This window comes from Castor canadensis, chromosome 10, assembly GCF_047511655.1.
Source record: "Castor canadensis chromosome 10, mCasCan1.hap1v2, whole genome shotgun sequence".
NCBI classification, from domain to species: domain Eukaryota; kingdom Metazoa; phylum Chordata; class Mammalia; order Rodentia; family Castoridae; genus Castor; species Castor canadensis.
Window position 1 is genome coordinate 70,644,109 of NC_133395.1, and position 18,810 is coordinate 70,662,918.

Below are 18,810 nucleotides of genomic sequence, written 5' to 3' on the forward strand. Positions count from 1 at the left end.
CGTGTTTTTATTGCTATGGCTCTGTGGTATAGTTTGAAGTCGGGTATTGTGATACCTCCAACATTGCTTTTTGTGCTCAATATTGCCTTGGCTACTCATAGTCTTTTGTGTTTCCAAATGAACTTTAGGGTAGATTTTCAATCTCTGTGATGAATGTAATTGGGATTTTGATGGGAATTGTGTTAAAACATGTAGATTGTTTTTGGTAGTATACCCATTTCTACTGTGTTGATTCTGTCAATCCATAAGCATGGGAGATCTTACCAATGATAGTTTTTAAACTAATTTCCTAGGGCTGCAGTCACTAAGCAAAACATGATGCTGAAAAACATGCATAGTTATTTTATTTCCCCATGATATCATAAAATTTAAAAATGGAATTTTCTCCTCATTCCTTCTAAACAGAATCATATATATTTTCAAGTGCATGATGAGCACATTAAAAAAGTAGATGAAATTAAAGGCAGAAGATTAAGAAACTGAAGTTAAACAGAATTCTTTTGTATGCAAGATTATTACTCTATATGGTAAACTACATTCCAAGTAAGCATTTTTTAAGTTTTAAGAAATATGATTCCTTTTGGGATGTCTTTAAATAATTAGAAAAGCTTTTTGGAGTGCATTTTTGGAAAATGTTAATTGCATATTTTATAGACAGAAAAAAATAAATGAATATGTAAACGCAACAATTCCAGCTTTCAAGTCAACTAGGCAAATAAAAAGTTGCAAATATTCACAACACTGGAATAAAATTGTAAAGATGAAAAGATAAGCCACTTAACTAAGACTAAACATTAAACCCAGTAACATAAAGCGTAAGACTAATTATGTTTTGAATAGCTGATACAAAATTTAAATAAAGTTTTTCCTATTAAATAAAAAGTTTAACACAGTATAAAATATTCAGTGTGATAGGAGCTGTGGTGTTCAATGAGACCTCACAGAGGGATCTTTATTCCCTCAATGTTCTGAGGAGTGCCATGGAGTAATTCCTCTCTAGAAGGGAGCTGCTTCATCTATGTTAGGCTCCTTATCAGGAGCAGTCTGGATTCAAACACTGGCCAGTGAGGACATTAATTCAACTGAGGATACCACCTCTCTAGAAGCTATTCCAATCTCAGAGCTTTCCCTTGGAATGTCCTAGGACCTCTCTTAAAATCTCTTTTCCATAAGGCCAATCTTCTTTTCCCATTTCTTTATAGGCAGTGTTATCAAGAACATTCTCTAGTAAACCAGTCACATGAATGCTTTATCTAAGAATTTGCTTCTTGGGGTAGTAATGTATGTTTTTAGTATAGTACTTGGTTCACAATATATGTTTTGAAAATACAAGTTGAAAAATCATCAATTAAAATTTTGAATATTTGAAAGAAATGAGGATGTCTAATGATTTATAAAAAGAAAAAAAACAAAAGAGTTGTTGGTTGTCACAATATTCACAAACAAAAACAAGATAATCCATGGAATCATAACCTTATTATAATCTATCAGAAAATGGATGTTGCCAGGCAACCAACTAGTCTTGAAATCTAAAATCCAAAGAAAGACATGGAATGTAAGAACTTGCTTAGTTGGGGCAGAGCACAAGAAGAAACACTGGGCACCATGTAAGCTGGTAAGATTTTTCAACTAAACTTTTAAAATTAATTTGTGAAGTTTAAATATGGACTAACATGAAAAAAATTCTTAGAGTTGTACACACAAGGGGAATTTGTAATAACTTCCAAGCCTTTCTTTACAAACCTCATCACTACTCACGATAAAGATTGCATGCAGTATGAAACACAGAGAAACTTCCTTCACTTCTGCAGGCTATGAGACAGATAAGTAACTATGGCAAGAAAAGCATAAAGCACAAACTGGATTCTTCTTCGCACTATGCTTATGGAACAGAATAAAAATCTCATGAACCTGGGAGAAAGTAAACCCTGTCACTTTCAGGGTACACAGAAGGTCTATTATAAGTGGAGGAAAAGAATAGAAAAAACTCTCTGCTCTGGAGATAGGGCTCTTCTGAGAGCTCTTCTGATGAGATGGGGCTCATCTTCATACTTAGAGATCCTTAATTATTTGGAGGTGAGCAGAATCACTGTAAATGTCCTATCTTCAAGAAGTAGAACAGCACATGCCTAAGACTGATCTGAAGTTAAGACAACAGAGAAGGACCACATGGCCCTGAGCACCAGACTTACAAGCACACAGCAACAGATAACAACAGCCTATTGTTGCAGAAAGCACTACAATGTAGTGAAATACAGGAACCAAAAAAGCCTAAAAATAAGGTAAGAGTAAGAAAAATAAGTAAAAGTCCAACAAAGGCCTAAGTGCACTGAGAATAACTGAAGCCAACCCAGCTAAACTCCTAGCTAGAATGACTTAGCTCGTGACACTAAAGGCCTAGCATAAGTAGGGGCAGGTCCATTTCAAGCACAAATACTACTGTGAGTCACTACTATTATATACACAATTTCCAGTTTTCAACTGAAAATTACAATACATACAAAGAAGCAAGAAAAAACAAAATAGAGAGAAACTAACCAAATCAGAATCATAGTAAGATTTAGCATTATCAAAGAATTCAAAGTATCTACAACTAAGAATTGATCAGTAGTTGAAAAGGTAGACAACATACACAGATGGGGGACTGCAGGATAACTAAACTGAAAAAAAAAAAAAAGAAAAATGGTACAATTGAAGAATACAGTAAAAGAGACAATATGGATTTAATAGATTTTTCAACAGACTCAATAAAGCCAAACAAAGAATCAGTGAATTAAAATATAGTCTAATATCCACACTCCCATGTTTACTGCAGCACCAATAGACGACATGGAATCAACCTAAGTGTCTTATCAGCAGATGAATGGATTAAAAAAGATGTGGTATATAAACACAATGGAATACTATTCAGTCATAAGAATATATGAACTCCTGTTATGTGAAACAATATGGATACACCTAAAAGACAGCATGTTAAGTGAAAAGTCAGGTACAGATTTCACATATATGTAGGGTCCAAAATAGTCAATTTCACTGAAGTACGGAGTATAATTATGGCTACCAGAGGCTGAAGAGGGTAATGGAGAGAGGAGGATGAGAGAGGTTGGTGAAGGAACACAAAGTTACAATTAGAAAGGAAGAATAAGTTCTGTTCACAGTTGGGTACTAAGTTTGGTCAAAAATAATGTAGAATATACTTATAAAAATGCACTATATATTTCAAAATAGCTACAAGACAGGATTTTGACTGTTTCATCACAAAGAAATGACATGTACTAGATGTGATAGATGTGGTAATTATTCTGATTGATCATTATATAATTTATAAATATATTAAAACATCACATAGAAATTTGTAGATCATGTTAAATAAAATAAAATGAAACTAAAAATTCTAAAAGCAAAACAATCAAAAAATTTTTTCATATGAGGGGTAATAAAAGAGTATATAGCTTAAAATTAAGAAAAACATAGAAGTGTGTCAGGCAATAACTTAATTTTGTCTCTTTGGATTTTATTAAATTTATATATGGTGCTTGATAGCCTTTAATTTTGTAACATTGTGATTTATTTTCTAATATTGAATACAATATTTGGACTCCTATATTCAGATCCATACTGAATTTTAATAGATTAGAGAATCAAAAAGAAGAAAGAATATATTTATTCTTTTATATAAAACATATATGGGAAAACAGAAGGAATGAGAGCACACACAGGCCTTTAAGAGCTATGGAGTGGTAACAGGTAATCTTACCTCTGTGTCAGTGTAGTGTACCAAATAACTGTTGCCCATACATATTTGAACCATAATCCCTAGAGCCTATGAATAAGTCATGTTACATGGGAAAAGTGACTATGCAGGCCAAATTAAGATTATGGACATTAAAATAGGGAGATTTTCCTGAATTATGAAGTTGATCTTAATCTAATCACACAAGCGCTAAAAAGCAGAAAACTCACTGGCAAGAATAAGAGGAAAGAAGAAAACAGGAAAGATGTGGCCCCTCCGGCCCTGCCAGGCCCCAGCTCCACATCCATGCTGTGGGATCCCCGCCCCTGGGTCCCACCAGGCCCTAATTCACACCCACCAGAATCACCAGCCCTTGGGCCCTGCCGGGCCCAGCTCCAAGTGGGACTGCTGGATCCCCACCCTACCTCTTCAACAAATGTTGCTGGGAAAAGTGGTTACCTGTCTGCAAGAAACTGAAACTAGATCCATGTCTATCACCTGGTACTAGTATCAACTCAAAATGGATCAAGGACCTTAATATCAGACCTGAAACTCTGATGTTAGTACAGGAAGGAGCAGGAAACACTCTGGAAGTAATAGGTTTAGACAAGGACTTCCTCAATAGAACTCCAGCAGCCCAGCAACTAAGAGAAAGATTGGACAAATGGGACTTCATAAAATTAAAAAGCTTCTGCACAACAAAAAAAATGGTATCTAAACTAAAGAGACCACCCACAGAGTGGGAGAAAATATTTGCCAGCTATACATCAGACAAGGGACTGATAACCAGCATATACAGGGAACTTAAGAAACTAGACTCTCCTAAAATCAATGAACCAATAAAGAAATGGACAACTGAACTAAAAAGAACATTCTCAAAAGAAGAAATTCAAATGCCCAAAAAACACATGAAAAAATGCTCACCATCTCCAGCCATAAAGGAAATGCAAATCAAAACCACACTAAGATTCTACCTCACCCCTGTTAGAATAGCCAACATCAAAAACACCACCACCAATGTGTTGGTGAGGATGTGGGGAAAAAGGAACCCTTGTACACTGCTGGTGGGAATGCAAAGTGGTGCAACCACTCTGGAAAAAAATTTGGAGGCTTCTTAAAAATCTAAACAACCACTCTGGAAAAAAATTTGGAGGCTACTTAAAAAGCTAGACATTGATCTACCATTTGATCCAGCAATACCACTCTTGGGGATATACCCAAAAGACTGTGACACAGGTTACTCCAGAGGCACCTGAACACCCATGTTTATTGCACTATTCACAATAGCCAAGTTATGGAAACAGCCAAGATGCCCCACCACTGACGAATGGATTAAGAAAATGTGGTATCTATACACAATGGAATTTTATGCAGCCATGAAGAAGAACGAAATGTTATCATTCACTGGTAAATGGATGGAACTGGAGAACATCATTCTGAGTGAGGTTAGCCTGGTCCAAAAGACCAAAAATCGTATGTTCTCCCTCATATGTGGACATTAGATCAAGGGCAATCACAACAATGGGATTGGACTTTGAGCACATGATAAAAGCGAGAGCATACAAGGGAGGGGTGAGGATAGGTAAGACACCTTAAAAAAATTAGCTAGCATTTGTTGCCTTTAACGCAGAGAAACTAAAGCAGATACCTTAAAAGCAACTGAGGCCAATAGGAAAAGGGGACCAGGAACTAGAGAAAAGGTTAGATCAAAAAGAATTAACCTAGAAGGTAACACACACACACAGGAAATCAATGTGAGTCAATGCCCTGTATAGCTATCCTTATCTCAACCAGCAAAAACCCTTGGTCCTTCCTATTATTGCTTATACTCTCTCTACAACAAAATTAGAAATAAGGGCAAAATAGTTTCTGCTGGGTATTGAGGGGGTGGGGGGGAGAGGGAGGGGGAAGAGTGAGTGGTAAGGGAGGGGGTGGGGGCAGGGGGGAGAAATGACCCAAGCCTTGTATGCACATATGAATAATAAAATAAATAAATAAATAAATAAATAATCTAAACATAGATCTGCCATATGATCCACCAATCCCACTCCTGGGGATATACCCAAAGGAATGCGATCTGGTTACTCCAGAGGTACCTGCACAGTCATGTTTATTGCAGTGCTATTCACAATAGCCAAATTATGGAAACAACCAAGATGCCCCACTACTGACAAATGGATTAAGAAAATGTGGTATTTATACGCAATGGAATTTTACTCAGCCATGAAGAAGAATGAAATCTTATCATCTGAAGCTAAATGGATGGAACCAGAGAACATCATTCTGAACAAGGTCAGCCAGGCTCAGAAGACCAAAAATCGTATGTTCTCCCTCCTATGTGGACTTTAGATCTAGGCCAAATGTAGCAATGTGGCTGGACTTGGATAGCATGACAAGGGGAGAGCACATATGGGAGAGATAGGAATAGGTAGAAAACCTAAAACATGAAAGTGTTTGATGTCCCCACTCCAAAGGAACTAATACAGAAACTTTAAAGCGACAGAGGTTAACATGAGAAATAGATCAGGAACCAGTGTTAAGATCAGTTAAGAGATAAATCAACATGGGTTGTAACACATTTGTACATGAAAGCAGTGCTAGGAATCTTTCTGTATAGCTGTCCTTAACTCAACTAGCAAAAACGCTATGTCTTCCTTTTATGATTTTGTCATTTCTTCAACAAAATTAGAAATAAGGGCAGAAAAGGCTCTGCCTGGAAGTGAGGGTGGAGGGGGAGAAAAGGGAGTAGGGGGGAGAAATGACCCAAACAATGTACACACATGTGAATAAATGAATAATAATAATAACAACAAAGAAAACAGGAAAGATGTGTTGAAGGGAAGAATCATAGGTATCCCAAGTCTAAGAAGATCTGCATTGTTACTGGTTCTGAACATAGGGAGGCATATGCAAGGAAAGGAAAAACAACCCTAGGAGCTAAGAGGAGTCCCTGAGTGAACAAGAAAGGAAGCAGGTCCATGAGTCCCACATCTTAGGTGCTGAGTTCTGCTTAGAAACAAATTTTCTTCCAGTTTCCAATAAGTGATGCAGCACTGCTAACAAACAAATTTCGGCCCAGCATGAGCTTTGTTGGACTTCTAACTTAGAGAACTATGAGATAAATAATATGGACGTCGTTTTCAAGTGCTAAATTTCTGGCAATTTGTTACTATAGCAATATAAATCTAACACAAGTAGAGAAGATAGAGTAGAAGAAATATGTGATGAATGAATGAAAGAATTTTCCAAGCATGGTGAGAATTCTAAAAGTACATATACAAGGAACCCAGAAAATATCAAGAATAATTTTATTAAGTAAATTAATGAATAAATAAATAGCCTAGATGTGTCACAGTAAACTTTTAAAATCCAAACATATGAAAAAATTTGAAAAAGGCAGCCAGAGAATAAAGATACATATACATAAAGAGGGACAAAGATAAGAATGACATTCTCTTTGGAAAAACTATGCAAGCCAGAAGACATGGAATGAAATCTATTTCAAACCTTTTTCCAAAATACACAGCCCACAATCCTATACCTGGTCAAAAGTTTTTTTCCAAACATGAAAGTAAAAAAATGGATTACTTTTTCCATCAACAAAAATTGAGAGAATTTATACAACTAGCTTGTACTATAAGTACTTTTAAAAGAACTTCAAATATAAGGAATGATACTTGACAAAAACTTAGGTTTATACAAATTAGGAAAGTTTGAAATGATAAGTTAAAGTAAATATAAGTTCTCTCTCTCTCTCTCGTCTCTCTCTCTCTCTCTCTCTCTTTCTCTCTTGTTTTTCTTGAGAGAGATCTGGCTATATTGTGCAGGCTGGCCCCAAACACCTGGACTGAAAAGATCCTCCTGACTCAGACTCCCAAGTAGCTAGGATTGCAGGCATGAGAAACCACACACAGCTAAAAATGCATGCATGTTTAATACTTCTGAAGGGTAATTGACTGACCAGAGCAAAAAAAGTAGAAGCATATTGTTTCTAAATAAAGCATGTGCATGTAAGATGTATGGTAACATTAATACAAAGAATATGAAAGAGGAACTAGATGTATACCATTAAAAACATACACTATCACACATAATAGGATATAGTGACATTAAAATTGATAAACAACAATAAATCACATCAGTAATTAAATTAAATACTAATAATCTAGAATTATGCAACTGAAATATATATTGTCAAACTGATTTTTTTAAAGTAAGATTCAGGAAGCCGGGGGTGGAGAGAGGTGGCCCAAATAAGGTATACACATGTAAGTAAATGTAAAAATGATCTTAAAAAGTAAGATTCATTCATATGATGTATATGAAAAACTTGTTTTAAATATAAAAGCAGGAATATATTTAAAGAAGGGAAAGAAAAAGAATTTCCATTAAAATCCTCATTAATGTATTCCATTAAAATAAATACAGCTATATTAAAAGCTGAAGTAGCTTAATTGGATCAGATAGAATTTATACTTGACCAAACTTTTTATAACTAGAAAATTACAATAATAAATTTTCCATGATATAACATATCAGAATGAATGCATCTGACATAATTCAGCTGAAACCAGTGATTAGAAAAAACTAAGCCATTTTAATACCCTTTTGAATATGGGACAATAAACAAACTACGTATACAAAATAATTTGGATTTCCGTCCTTAATAACAGGCTAATTCTGGTGAGAACAACTTTAAAAAACTGGAAAAAACCCAAACCAAAATCAATACAGATATTTGAGGGCAATGTAGAGTTAAGATAGAGACCAGTTGTTTGATCAATCATAGTAAAGTTAAGAACAGGATTTTAGTGTTTGGACCACTCTTGTTCCAAGGACCTATTCTGGAAGAATAGGTTGAGTAATTCAGAAGTCGAATGAAAATTTTAACTGTAGTTAAACATTTGGGTAAATTTCAACACGTTATCCATAAAATAAATATACTTTCACATAGGGTTTAAATACAAGATGTACACATACACACATATACATATGTAAATATATGTTTGCAAATGTGGGAGTAAATGATCTATGTATGCATTTTCTGGGAAGAGACAATGAATGCTGTAATCTGCAGGATGACTACTTATCCATTGCTTTTCAAAATGGTTCTCTAGATGAGCAGTCTCAGCCTCACCTCCTATGATGGTTAATTTTATGTGCCAACTTGACTGGGACAGAGTACTCAGGCAGTATCTTGGGAGTGACTGTGGAGGCATTTCTTGGTAAGATTTAACATTTGACTAGGTAGACTGAGGTAAAGCAGACTTCTCTCCCTCATGCGTAAGATTTACTTAAAGTCTAAACATGAAATTCATTAAGGTTTCATACATACCTTATACATATAGCCTGAAGGTAATTTTATGAGTTATTTTTAATACTTTTGAGCACAGAAGAAAGTTTCATGGAATATAATTTTTCACTTGAGGCATCACATTGGTACTCAAAAAGTTTAGGGTTTTGGAGCATTTCAGAATTTAGATTAGGAAGGCACACCCTATAAAAACTTATATGTATGTGTGTGTATATGTGTGTGTATAAACACCTTAGTGGTTATGTTTCCCTAAAGAATAAGACTAATACATGCAAGAACCCACTAGACATGCAAGTTTACATCCCTGAATCAGAATCATTGTATCAATTAATCAGAACTCAGAGATGAGACCAACAAATCTGTGCTTTAATAAGTCCTTCATGTTATTTTGATGCATGTGATGTTTGAAAAGTATTGCACTGAGGAAAAATAATAGCATATAACTTTTAACCTCACAGTTTCTAGTTACATCTCTCTGGTGAGTCTTTTCTGTTTGTTTTTTTAAAAATATGAATAAAATTGCCTGCCACTATCAGAAGTTAAAAAAGCAGGAAGGATGGAGGGAGGGAAGAGGGTAAACAATGAACATCAGGAGTATTACTATAAACTATATGAATGTTATGCCATCAAAACTAACACAAGATAAAATAGAAAATCTGGAGAGATCTGAAACTATTAGAAAACAGTTTGCAATTGAAATTTTAGTTTAAATACTTTCTCATAATACAAGATCCAAAATCAAATGTATTTGACTGTATAAAGTTTGCCACATTCCAAAAAATATCTTATATAAACTCTTCAAGAGATAAAAACACTCAAGGCGAGGGAACTTACATCTATAATCCCAGCTACTTAGGAGGCAGAATTGCAATCTGGGGCTAGGAGAAAAAAAGTTAGCAAAATCTCCATCTCAATCAATAAGCCTGGTGTTGTAGCTCATGCCAGTGTCTACAGCTACACAGGTGGCAGAGGAAGGAGAATCTTGTCTGAGGATATCCCAAGCAAAGCATGTGACCTTACCTGAAAAATAGCTAAAAGCATAAAAGGCCTAGGGGTATGGCTCAGGTGGTTGGTAAAGTGCTATCCTAGCAAGGGCAAGACCAGGCCTTGAGTTCAAACTCCAGGACAGCCAAAATTATAAATTAAAAAAAATTAATCTTCAGGTATGATGGGACATGCCTATAATTCCGGTACTCCAGAGGCTGAGACAAGAGGATTGCAAGTTTGAGGCCAGCTTGGGCTACATACTGAGACCCTGTCTCAAAAACAACCATAAATAAATAAACAAATAAATAAATGCAGTACCCCATGTTAGCAGAGCAAACATGTAAACATTTCAGTGTGTGCAAAAAAATTATAAGAGAAAATTCAATGTACATCATGACAGCAATTGTTGTTAGTTATAAATACTAGATGCTTCTAATATTTGACAGTTATATGCAATAAATAGACAGGAAAGATCATAACGATGAAATGGTCTATACTTCCCTTTTGAGATGAAGAATAAATAAAGTCTGCTATAATCATGTCTAGAGAAATGGAACTGGAGATAGTAAGTGGTTCTGTAAGTCAAGAAAAAGGAGAACTGGAGAACATCATTCTAAGTGAGGTTAGCCAGGCTCAGAAGACCAAAAATCATATGTTCTCCCTCATATGCAGACTTTAGATCTAGGCCAAATATAGCAATGTTGTCGGACTTGGGTCACATGACAAAGGGAAATGACATACTAGAGATATGGGGATAGGTAGACCACCCAAAACATGAAAGCATTTGATGTCCCCACTCTAGAGGAACTACTACAGAAACCTTAAAGCAACAGAGGTCAACACGAGAAGGAAATCAGGAACCAGTGTAAAGATCAGTTAGAGATGAATCAACTTGGGTTGTAACACATTTGTACATGGAAGCAATGCTAGGAATCTCTCTGTATAGGTATCCTTAACTCAACTAGCAAAAATGCTTTGTCTTTCTTATTATGCTTATGTCTTCTCTTCAACAAAATTAGTGATAAGGGCAGAACAGGTTCTGCCTGGAAGCAAGGGCGGGGAGAGCAGGAGGGGAAATGACCCAAAGAATGTATGCACATGTGAATAAATGAATAAAAAAAAGGAATAACAAGGAGTATGGATTAGGAATAATATCAGTAGGAGTAATAGGTATGCTTAAGGAGTCAATTTTAGATCAATGTACGAAAGCAGATTATATATGTCAGCAAACAATTAAAAATAAAGTTTTAAGAGAAATGACAGTATCATAAGAGCATTAAAGTCCATTTTTAGCCTTTGAAGATTGAGAATCTAGAATTATCTACCACTGTAACACCTAAGAAAATGGACAAACACAGAGAACTATTATTTTCAGATAATATAGGCAGAACAGGACTATGAACTCCAAGGGAAGAGAAATACAGTGGGCCCCACTATCATCCACATTTTTATATTCGTGCAAGAGTTACAAATTATAAAAGAATAAAACTATTGGAGACAACAGACTGTATTGAAATCAGACACTTTCTGCTCTTACCACTTTTAAGAAAATGAAAATGCAAACCATAGAATGAAACAAAAAACTTTGGAATGCAAGTATCTGACAAAGGGAATCTATGAATAATATATAAATAACTCTTACATTTCAGTTAAATTTTATTTTTAAAACAACTCAACTGTTAAATGTAGCAAAATAGCTCAATGACCCATAAACATGAAAAAAAATACTCACCATTTTTAATTAGGAAATGGAAAATCAAACCAATTAAGATATGACTATCGAGTCATTATAAAATTTTAAGTTAAAAACCAATAGCAAGAACTAGCAAGAATACAGAAAACAGCACTTTTTACACATTACCAACAGAAATATATGATTCAAGTGCATTGCAAAATGGCACAGCAGTTTCTTATAAATATAAGCATTTACTTATTATTCAACCAGGAATTTTATTCTTAGATATTTACCCAAAAGAAATAAAAAACATCAAGCCTATGCCAATATCAATTCTCATCTGGGCATAAAATTATCTGTAACTACTTCAACCTGGAAAAACCCCAAGTGTTATCAACAGGTGGATAAATAACTACATTGTGGGAAGCCACACAATGAAGCAATACTCAGCCGTAACAAGGGATGATACACTCACAAACCAAACGACACGGATGACTCATAAAATAAGTCGAGTGAAAGAACACAGACATAAAACAATACGTAATGTATGATACCATCTATATGAAACCTCTGAAAAGGAAATCTAAACTACAATGTTAAAAAGCACATACTGTTTGCCTGGGACAGCAATTAGGATGACTTACAAATGGGGTGTGAGAGTTCTTTCTGGGGTAATGGATATATTCTACATCCTGATTGTAATGTGGTTTTATGTGTATATAAACTGGCCAAAACTCATTAACACGTACATTCTATATGAAGTTTTATTGAGTTTCAACAAATGTAAACAACTGGTCTAAATAAAGGCAATCTGAAGCTATCTTGAGAAAAGAATATACAAACAGAAAAAAATTAAATTCCTAGTAACAAATCAAATGAGAAATATGTAAGCTTGTATGTAGCAAAATAAAATTTATTGTGGGGGTAAGTTTAAGAAATCCTAAAGAGATGACAGAAATTATATGACGTTCATAGTTTGGAAATCAAAGCACTGAAAGTGATTTATAGATGCAAAATAATCCCAGCTGAAAAAAACCTGAAGACTCCATGCTTTATGAAAATTCAAATGAATAGCGACAAACTGATTCTAAAATTGAAATGCATCTGTGAAGCATCAAGAATAGCTCAAACCTTCTTGAGAAAAAAAGTGCAGGATGGGGAAGAGTTCTCTCAAATTCTGTATTGTTCTTTATTAAATCTAAATATAATTTTGACACCATAGCAGAAGGGTGGACAAATAGACAAATAGGGCATACAGTGTAAACCCGTAATTAAGAATATATATACAATTGGTTTTTGACATAACTGGCAGAGAATGTGGCATAGAAGAGTCTTTTAAATAAAGGATTTTGATCATCTTCCTATCCCTCTATAAAGTCAATTCCAGATAGATTATACATCTAAATATAAAAAACAAGACAAAAGATGGAAGAAGATAAGGTGAGGAAAAATGTAAACGAAGACTTTTATACAACACAAAAAGCAGACAGAAACAAAATCTGATCAACTGACTTCAATTAAAATATTTAACTTCCATTGATCATAAGATCATATTAATAACTTTAAAGCTACAGGACAGGAGAAAAAATATACATGACATATAATCACTACAGGGCTCATGTTCAAATTATATAAAGAACTTTTCACAATTAATAAAAAAAAGACAAGCCAATTATTAATTGGGGCCTAGAATTTTAACACAAAAAAATCACATGAGGAAAACCAAAAGTCAAGTAAATATATTTTAAAAGTACTCAACCTCATTACTCATTATGAAAATACTAATGAAAAATACAGTGAATTATCACTATGCTTACACAAAACTGAACATGATATGTACCCACACAGCAATAATGTGCTCATAATCATTAGAAATGTTATTATTTCCTATATGGCTGTATTATTTGTAATAGCTAAAACAAAAAATTCCAAATTCCTATCATCAGAAAAAAATTAACTGTAATATACACACACAAAGGAATAAAAGTGGAATAAGAATAAAGTAACTATGGCTATATGCAATATGGAAGAATCTCATAAACTTAATGTTGAACAAAAATATGTACAATGTACTTAAATTTATAAAAGATTCAAAAAGTCACAACTATCCTAGGTTTAAAAGTCAAGGGGAGACTTGAAGAGTAGAGAACAGTCCTTTGAGAAAGGACCCAAAGTAGATATTTCTGGAGTGTCTATAACAGTCTACTTCTTGATTGGGATAATTGTAACATGAATATTTTCCTGCTTTCACTGAGATTTTATGCTTCTAATGAAATGTGAATATACACACACACACACACACACACACACACACACACACACACATGCGTACATGTATGTGTGCACAATTTAACTCCAGGAACAAGGGACAGTCCACTCTAGGAATGGTCTTTAATCACAATAAATAAGACAATGTTTGTTTATTGAAGTTCCAATGATATATAGTATGCACAATTTCACATATTTATTTTGAAAATTTATATTTCACTGATAGGTGCTCAATTTTATTAATGTTATTATTTGCCCATGTTAAAATCTTTCTTTGAAATAGTAACTTACAGTATATGACACTGAATTACAAATTCAGCAATCAATATTTTAACATCACCCAAGATATCTCATTTTATACTTTGAAATATAATGCTGACTTTTAAAAGCTAGCCAAAATATAAAAATGATGCAATTATGAAATATAATAAAAATACTAAATTAACCTACAACCCCAAGAATTCTTACCAAATGCATATATGTATTGTCTATCATTTCACTGTGTTTATAAAAGGGGAATAAAGTGAGTAAAAACCCAAATAGTTATGCACACCTCATGTTTTCAGCTGAATCTTCTGGCATTGGAGCAACAGTTTGTACAGCTGGAAGGTTTTTGCTGGTAGCACCATTCACAAAACTAGAAGAGGAGGAAGAGGAGGAGGACCCTGAATCCACGGCACCTGTTCCCAAGATAATAATTTTTAGTCTTAAATAAGAATTTATCAAATAAAGTAATCTTCATGACATCATTACTATCTGATTTTCAAAGAATTACTCATCTGAATTTCAAACCAGAATTTGACAATTAAAATGCACAGCCATTATTATGCTTATAAACTCTTTATATTTTTAAAAAACAGTTATTGCATTAAAATATAGTTGATTTACTTCTGTTACTCTACAAAACTATGCATTACAAATGGGGTATAAATAAAAGACATCAACAAATGAAAAATTTCTAGATAAAATGAAGTGGATAAAACAATGCAAATTTGAATGTGAAAATTTTATCTCTATACTGCTACTGTACTATTTTTAGTTTACAATGAATTTTTTGAGAATAAATTTGTGCCTCTGCTACATCAAATGCTCATTTTAATAAAATGATTGTGTGAAAAGGGCTGTAATAAGTATAATTGTACCAGATTTTAAAATAATGAGTTGTCCTCAATGATATGAAGATGCCATTGAAAAACAGATTTTTCTGTAATATGCCATACAGTGTATTAAATAGCTGCAGAGTTGAAGGACATCTAGTGTTCCTAAATATTATGATATCTTCTAATTCCCATAAAACTGAGTTGCTTACTGGGATTTTCACTGTAACATCAGCTCTACCTAAACTTCATAATGTGCCATATTTAGATGTTAGTTCACAATTTATTTACAGATAATTGTATTTTTATGGAGGAAGTTTAGTGCTTAATTGTGCTTTTCACATAAAGCTTGGTAAAATTATTAACTCTATATATTATTCTCTTATTATTGTTGTTGCTGTACTGGGGGTACATTGTGACATTTACAAAAGTTCTTACAATATATCACAGTTGAATTCACCCCCTCCATCATTCTCTATTTATTATTAAGATAGAAATGAAAAGAAAATATCGCAACCTATCTCATACAAAGATAAGAAGTGATAATTAAGTCTTAAGAAAAATAAGACCTTTATTTAATAAGCAACACTAAATGTAGATTCTTTTCTCCTGCATTGTGTATTTTAAAACTCTTAATACTTTCTAGGTATACTCATTGGTAAAAAGAAAAAAAAATTATTCCTATTTCAAAAAAAACTGAATAAGTATAAAGAATAAGATTGTAGTATGGGGAAAGACATTCATGTTTTCAGACAAGCCATATATAAGTATTTATTTATAATACAGATAAGTAAAAGATGCTGTATTCTTTAACACAATACCATTAATGATGTTTATTTGCTCACATATATGTTTAATAGAGTATATTCTACTTACTACAACCCATAAATGTGCTGTTCATGATATGTCAGACTCAGGTGGTATGATAAACAAGATAGATACAGAAAGCACAAAGAAGAGCTACAAAATTAATAAAAATGGGAAGAATCTAAGTAATGATAATAAATGGAAAAGTTCAAGGCTATACAGTTTGGAGAAGAGAAGACTACTATAGTCAGGGAAGAAAAGTCAGGGATCATCTTGCGTTGTTTAAATACCTAAAATGGAATCACAAAGATTTGGGTAAGGATTTATTTAGCTAATAATAAACAGGAACATTTCTGGAAATTCACAAAAAAATATTTTAGGCAGGTTTAAAATTTTTATAGTGATATGGAATTTTTGGTTCCTAGAATTAGAAAATTGTTGGACAATGAATTGGGTATAATTAAATTCTAAATATACAAATTAATTCATTGTCAAACAATGCTTCGTATTCACATGCACTTTTCTATCAAGTTGTGGCTCTTGCATATCATCAAGGTTCTTAGGGGAGCTCTGCCTTCCCTTAGGGGATTTAGCAAAGAATATAAATTAATATTCAATCAATAAATGTCACTAAATCCATGTTCTGTCATTACCATTTTTTAATACACCTAAATATTCTTGATACAATTTACTAATTTTTACATGTCAAACTTCAGAGTTCAAATTATTTTTTACTTTTGCTCCCCAGTATCTTTCGGTAATCTGATTTCACTCTTAAAGTAAAGAGCACCATGTTTTGAGAAAACACAAAGCAAAAATCAATCCTGTTTCCTAAAATGACTACTAAAAACTGCATCCTAGAACTAGAGACAAGCTCTGAAAAGTTGTAACAAAAAGTATAGCATTCTGAAAATTAAAGTAATCTCAAATGATCAGGGCATTTTAAGTTATAAGGTCAAAATAAGAGAAAATGAAGATATAGAAAACAGAAAGAAAAAGATGAGTATCACAAAAATATATAGGGACAATACCTGTTGTATTAATCATACTTTTTGGTGTAGCTCCTGTAGCAGCAAATATATTAGAAGTGCTGCCTGTTGGCAGCCCACTTCCAGCAGTAGTGGCTCCCACAGTGGTGACAGCTAAAGTACCTGGAGGTGGCTTCTTTACAGGCACCACAACACTCCTACAAAGAAGGAAATGATAGAAAATAACAAACACAAAGTCTAACATAAATTTGAATCCTGCTATGTGTAGCAGAAACACATAGAAAATGTTGAATTAATGTTTCTCCTTCCCTTCCTTCCATCTTTCTCCCCCTGTTCCCTTTGTTTTTTTCAGGAATGGAGTTTGAATTCAGTGCCTTGCACTTGCTAAGCAGATAGGCAGGTGCTCTACTACTTCAGCATGCCCCAATCCTCCCTTTCTTTTCTCTTTTTTCAATTTTTAAAAACATTTTAAACTCCTGAGACAAATTTCATCCATGAGAAGGATATGGACATTAAGGAAACATTGTGAAGTGTATTGACTATGAAAATTCACTTTGCAAACATTAATGCAGTGTCTGGATTTGCAAATCCTTCTTAAAGTGGCAAGTGAATAGGGGAATATTGGGAAATATGTGCTCAAACCAGCAAATTTTGCATATATGTACCAAATTTTTTGAAAAGAGTTACGAAAAATGTCCACTTTGTCCATGTAATATTCTTCCTGTGCAAATATTCATACAAAAGTAAAAATACCAGTTACTCATGAGGCAGAGACAAGAAGATTATGAGGTAGGAGGCCACAAGGGGGTGTGGCTCAAGTTCCAATTTGGTAAAGCACTTGCCTAGCATGCAAGAGGACATGGGTTCAATTCCAACCATTATGCAAAATAAATAAAAACAAAAAAGGTAAATACCAAGAAACATTTATAAGCAAATTCTAAAGTTTCTCATAGAAAAGCAAAAAACTTAAGCCATGGCCTGGCACAGTGGTGCATGCTTGTAATCTCAGCACTCGGGAGACTGAGGCAGGAGAATGTTGAGTTTGAGACTCTGTCTTCAAAAAAACAAAATAAAAAATTAACCACTGATTAATGAACAACATTTATGGGCATAATGAGGTTATATTTACTTTTTCTAAAATAAATTGAGTTGCTTTTCATAGCGAAATTATAATGAAAGAGAACCAAGATGATACAAAAATGTTTAGAGATCTATTTAGCTTTGCAGCCTTGACTTTCTGAACACAGGAGTCCAATATTTTCCTGTATTACTTTAGCATTTTTAAATGAATTTCATAAAAATGTTTCTGAATTTGACATGGTATCAATTTCAAATGATAAACAAATGAGAGTGATAGTCAGCTTAAAAACATATATAATAAAATTCTTTCTAAAATATAATAAATGTCTACATTCCCTTGTAGTAAAGTCTCATTCTTGTCCAAACTTATAGCACTCCAAATTTCACAAATATTTTCTAAGCACTGCCCAATCATAATTGATTTTGCTTATGTAGAAAACAGATTTATGAGATGATTTAAGTTCAAATATAATTCTTGAAAACTGGCGATTGACAACACAAAAAAAATCTAACCTAAACCATATCTTTTAAGGGATCTATATTTTAATACTCTTTCATGTAAAAGCTTCACTAAACAAAACTGTATCAGTGATGATTTTCCAAATTTATGGTAAATTTAAACTTCCTTAACACCAACATGCTTTCAATGAAACACTTTTGTTAATTTCTTCACTGAATACTTCCATGTTAAAAAAACCTAAATTTGTAATTATTATTCTTAATTTTAGGTGTTCTTAAAAACTTTTTTTTTGTGACCAAAGGTATTACAATCTTAAATAGTTTTACTCATGTCAAAAATTTTTTTCTCCTTTATCTTTTTCCGGTTACTTCCTTCATTTTTCTTTATATACAATAAAGTC

General features: G+C 33.5%; 1 protein-coding gene across 5 annotated transcripts in view; it reads right to left on the reverse strand.

Moving 5' to 3' along the window:
• Nbea (neurobeachin) overlaps nt 1-18,810 on the reverse strand; it is a 643,202-nt gene that overhangs the window by 396,795 nt on the left and 227,597 nt on the right. For 4 of the 5 annotated variants that reach the window (XM_074043551.1, XM_074043549.1, XM_074043552.1 and 1 more), the window contains 2 exons: nt 16,913-17,067; nt 14,531-14,657 (listed from right to left, as the gene is read on the reverse strand). In XM_074043551.1, coding sequence (XP_073899652.1) covers nt 14,531-14,657; nt 16,913-17,067 — 282 coding nt within the window. The remainder of the gene's footprint in view (nt 1-14,530; nt 14,658-16,912; nt 17,068-18,810) is intronic. The other variant, XM_074043550.1, reaches the window with a different exon arrangement.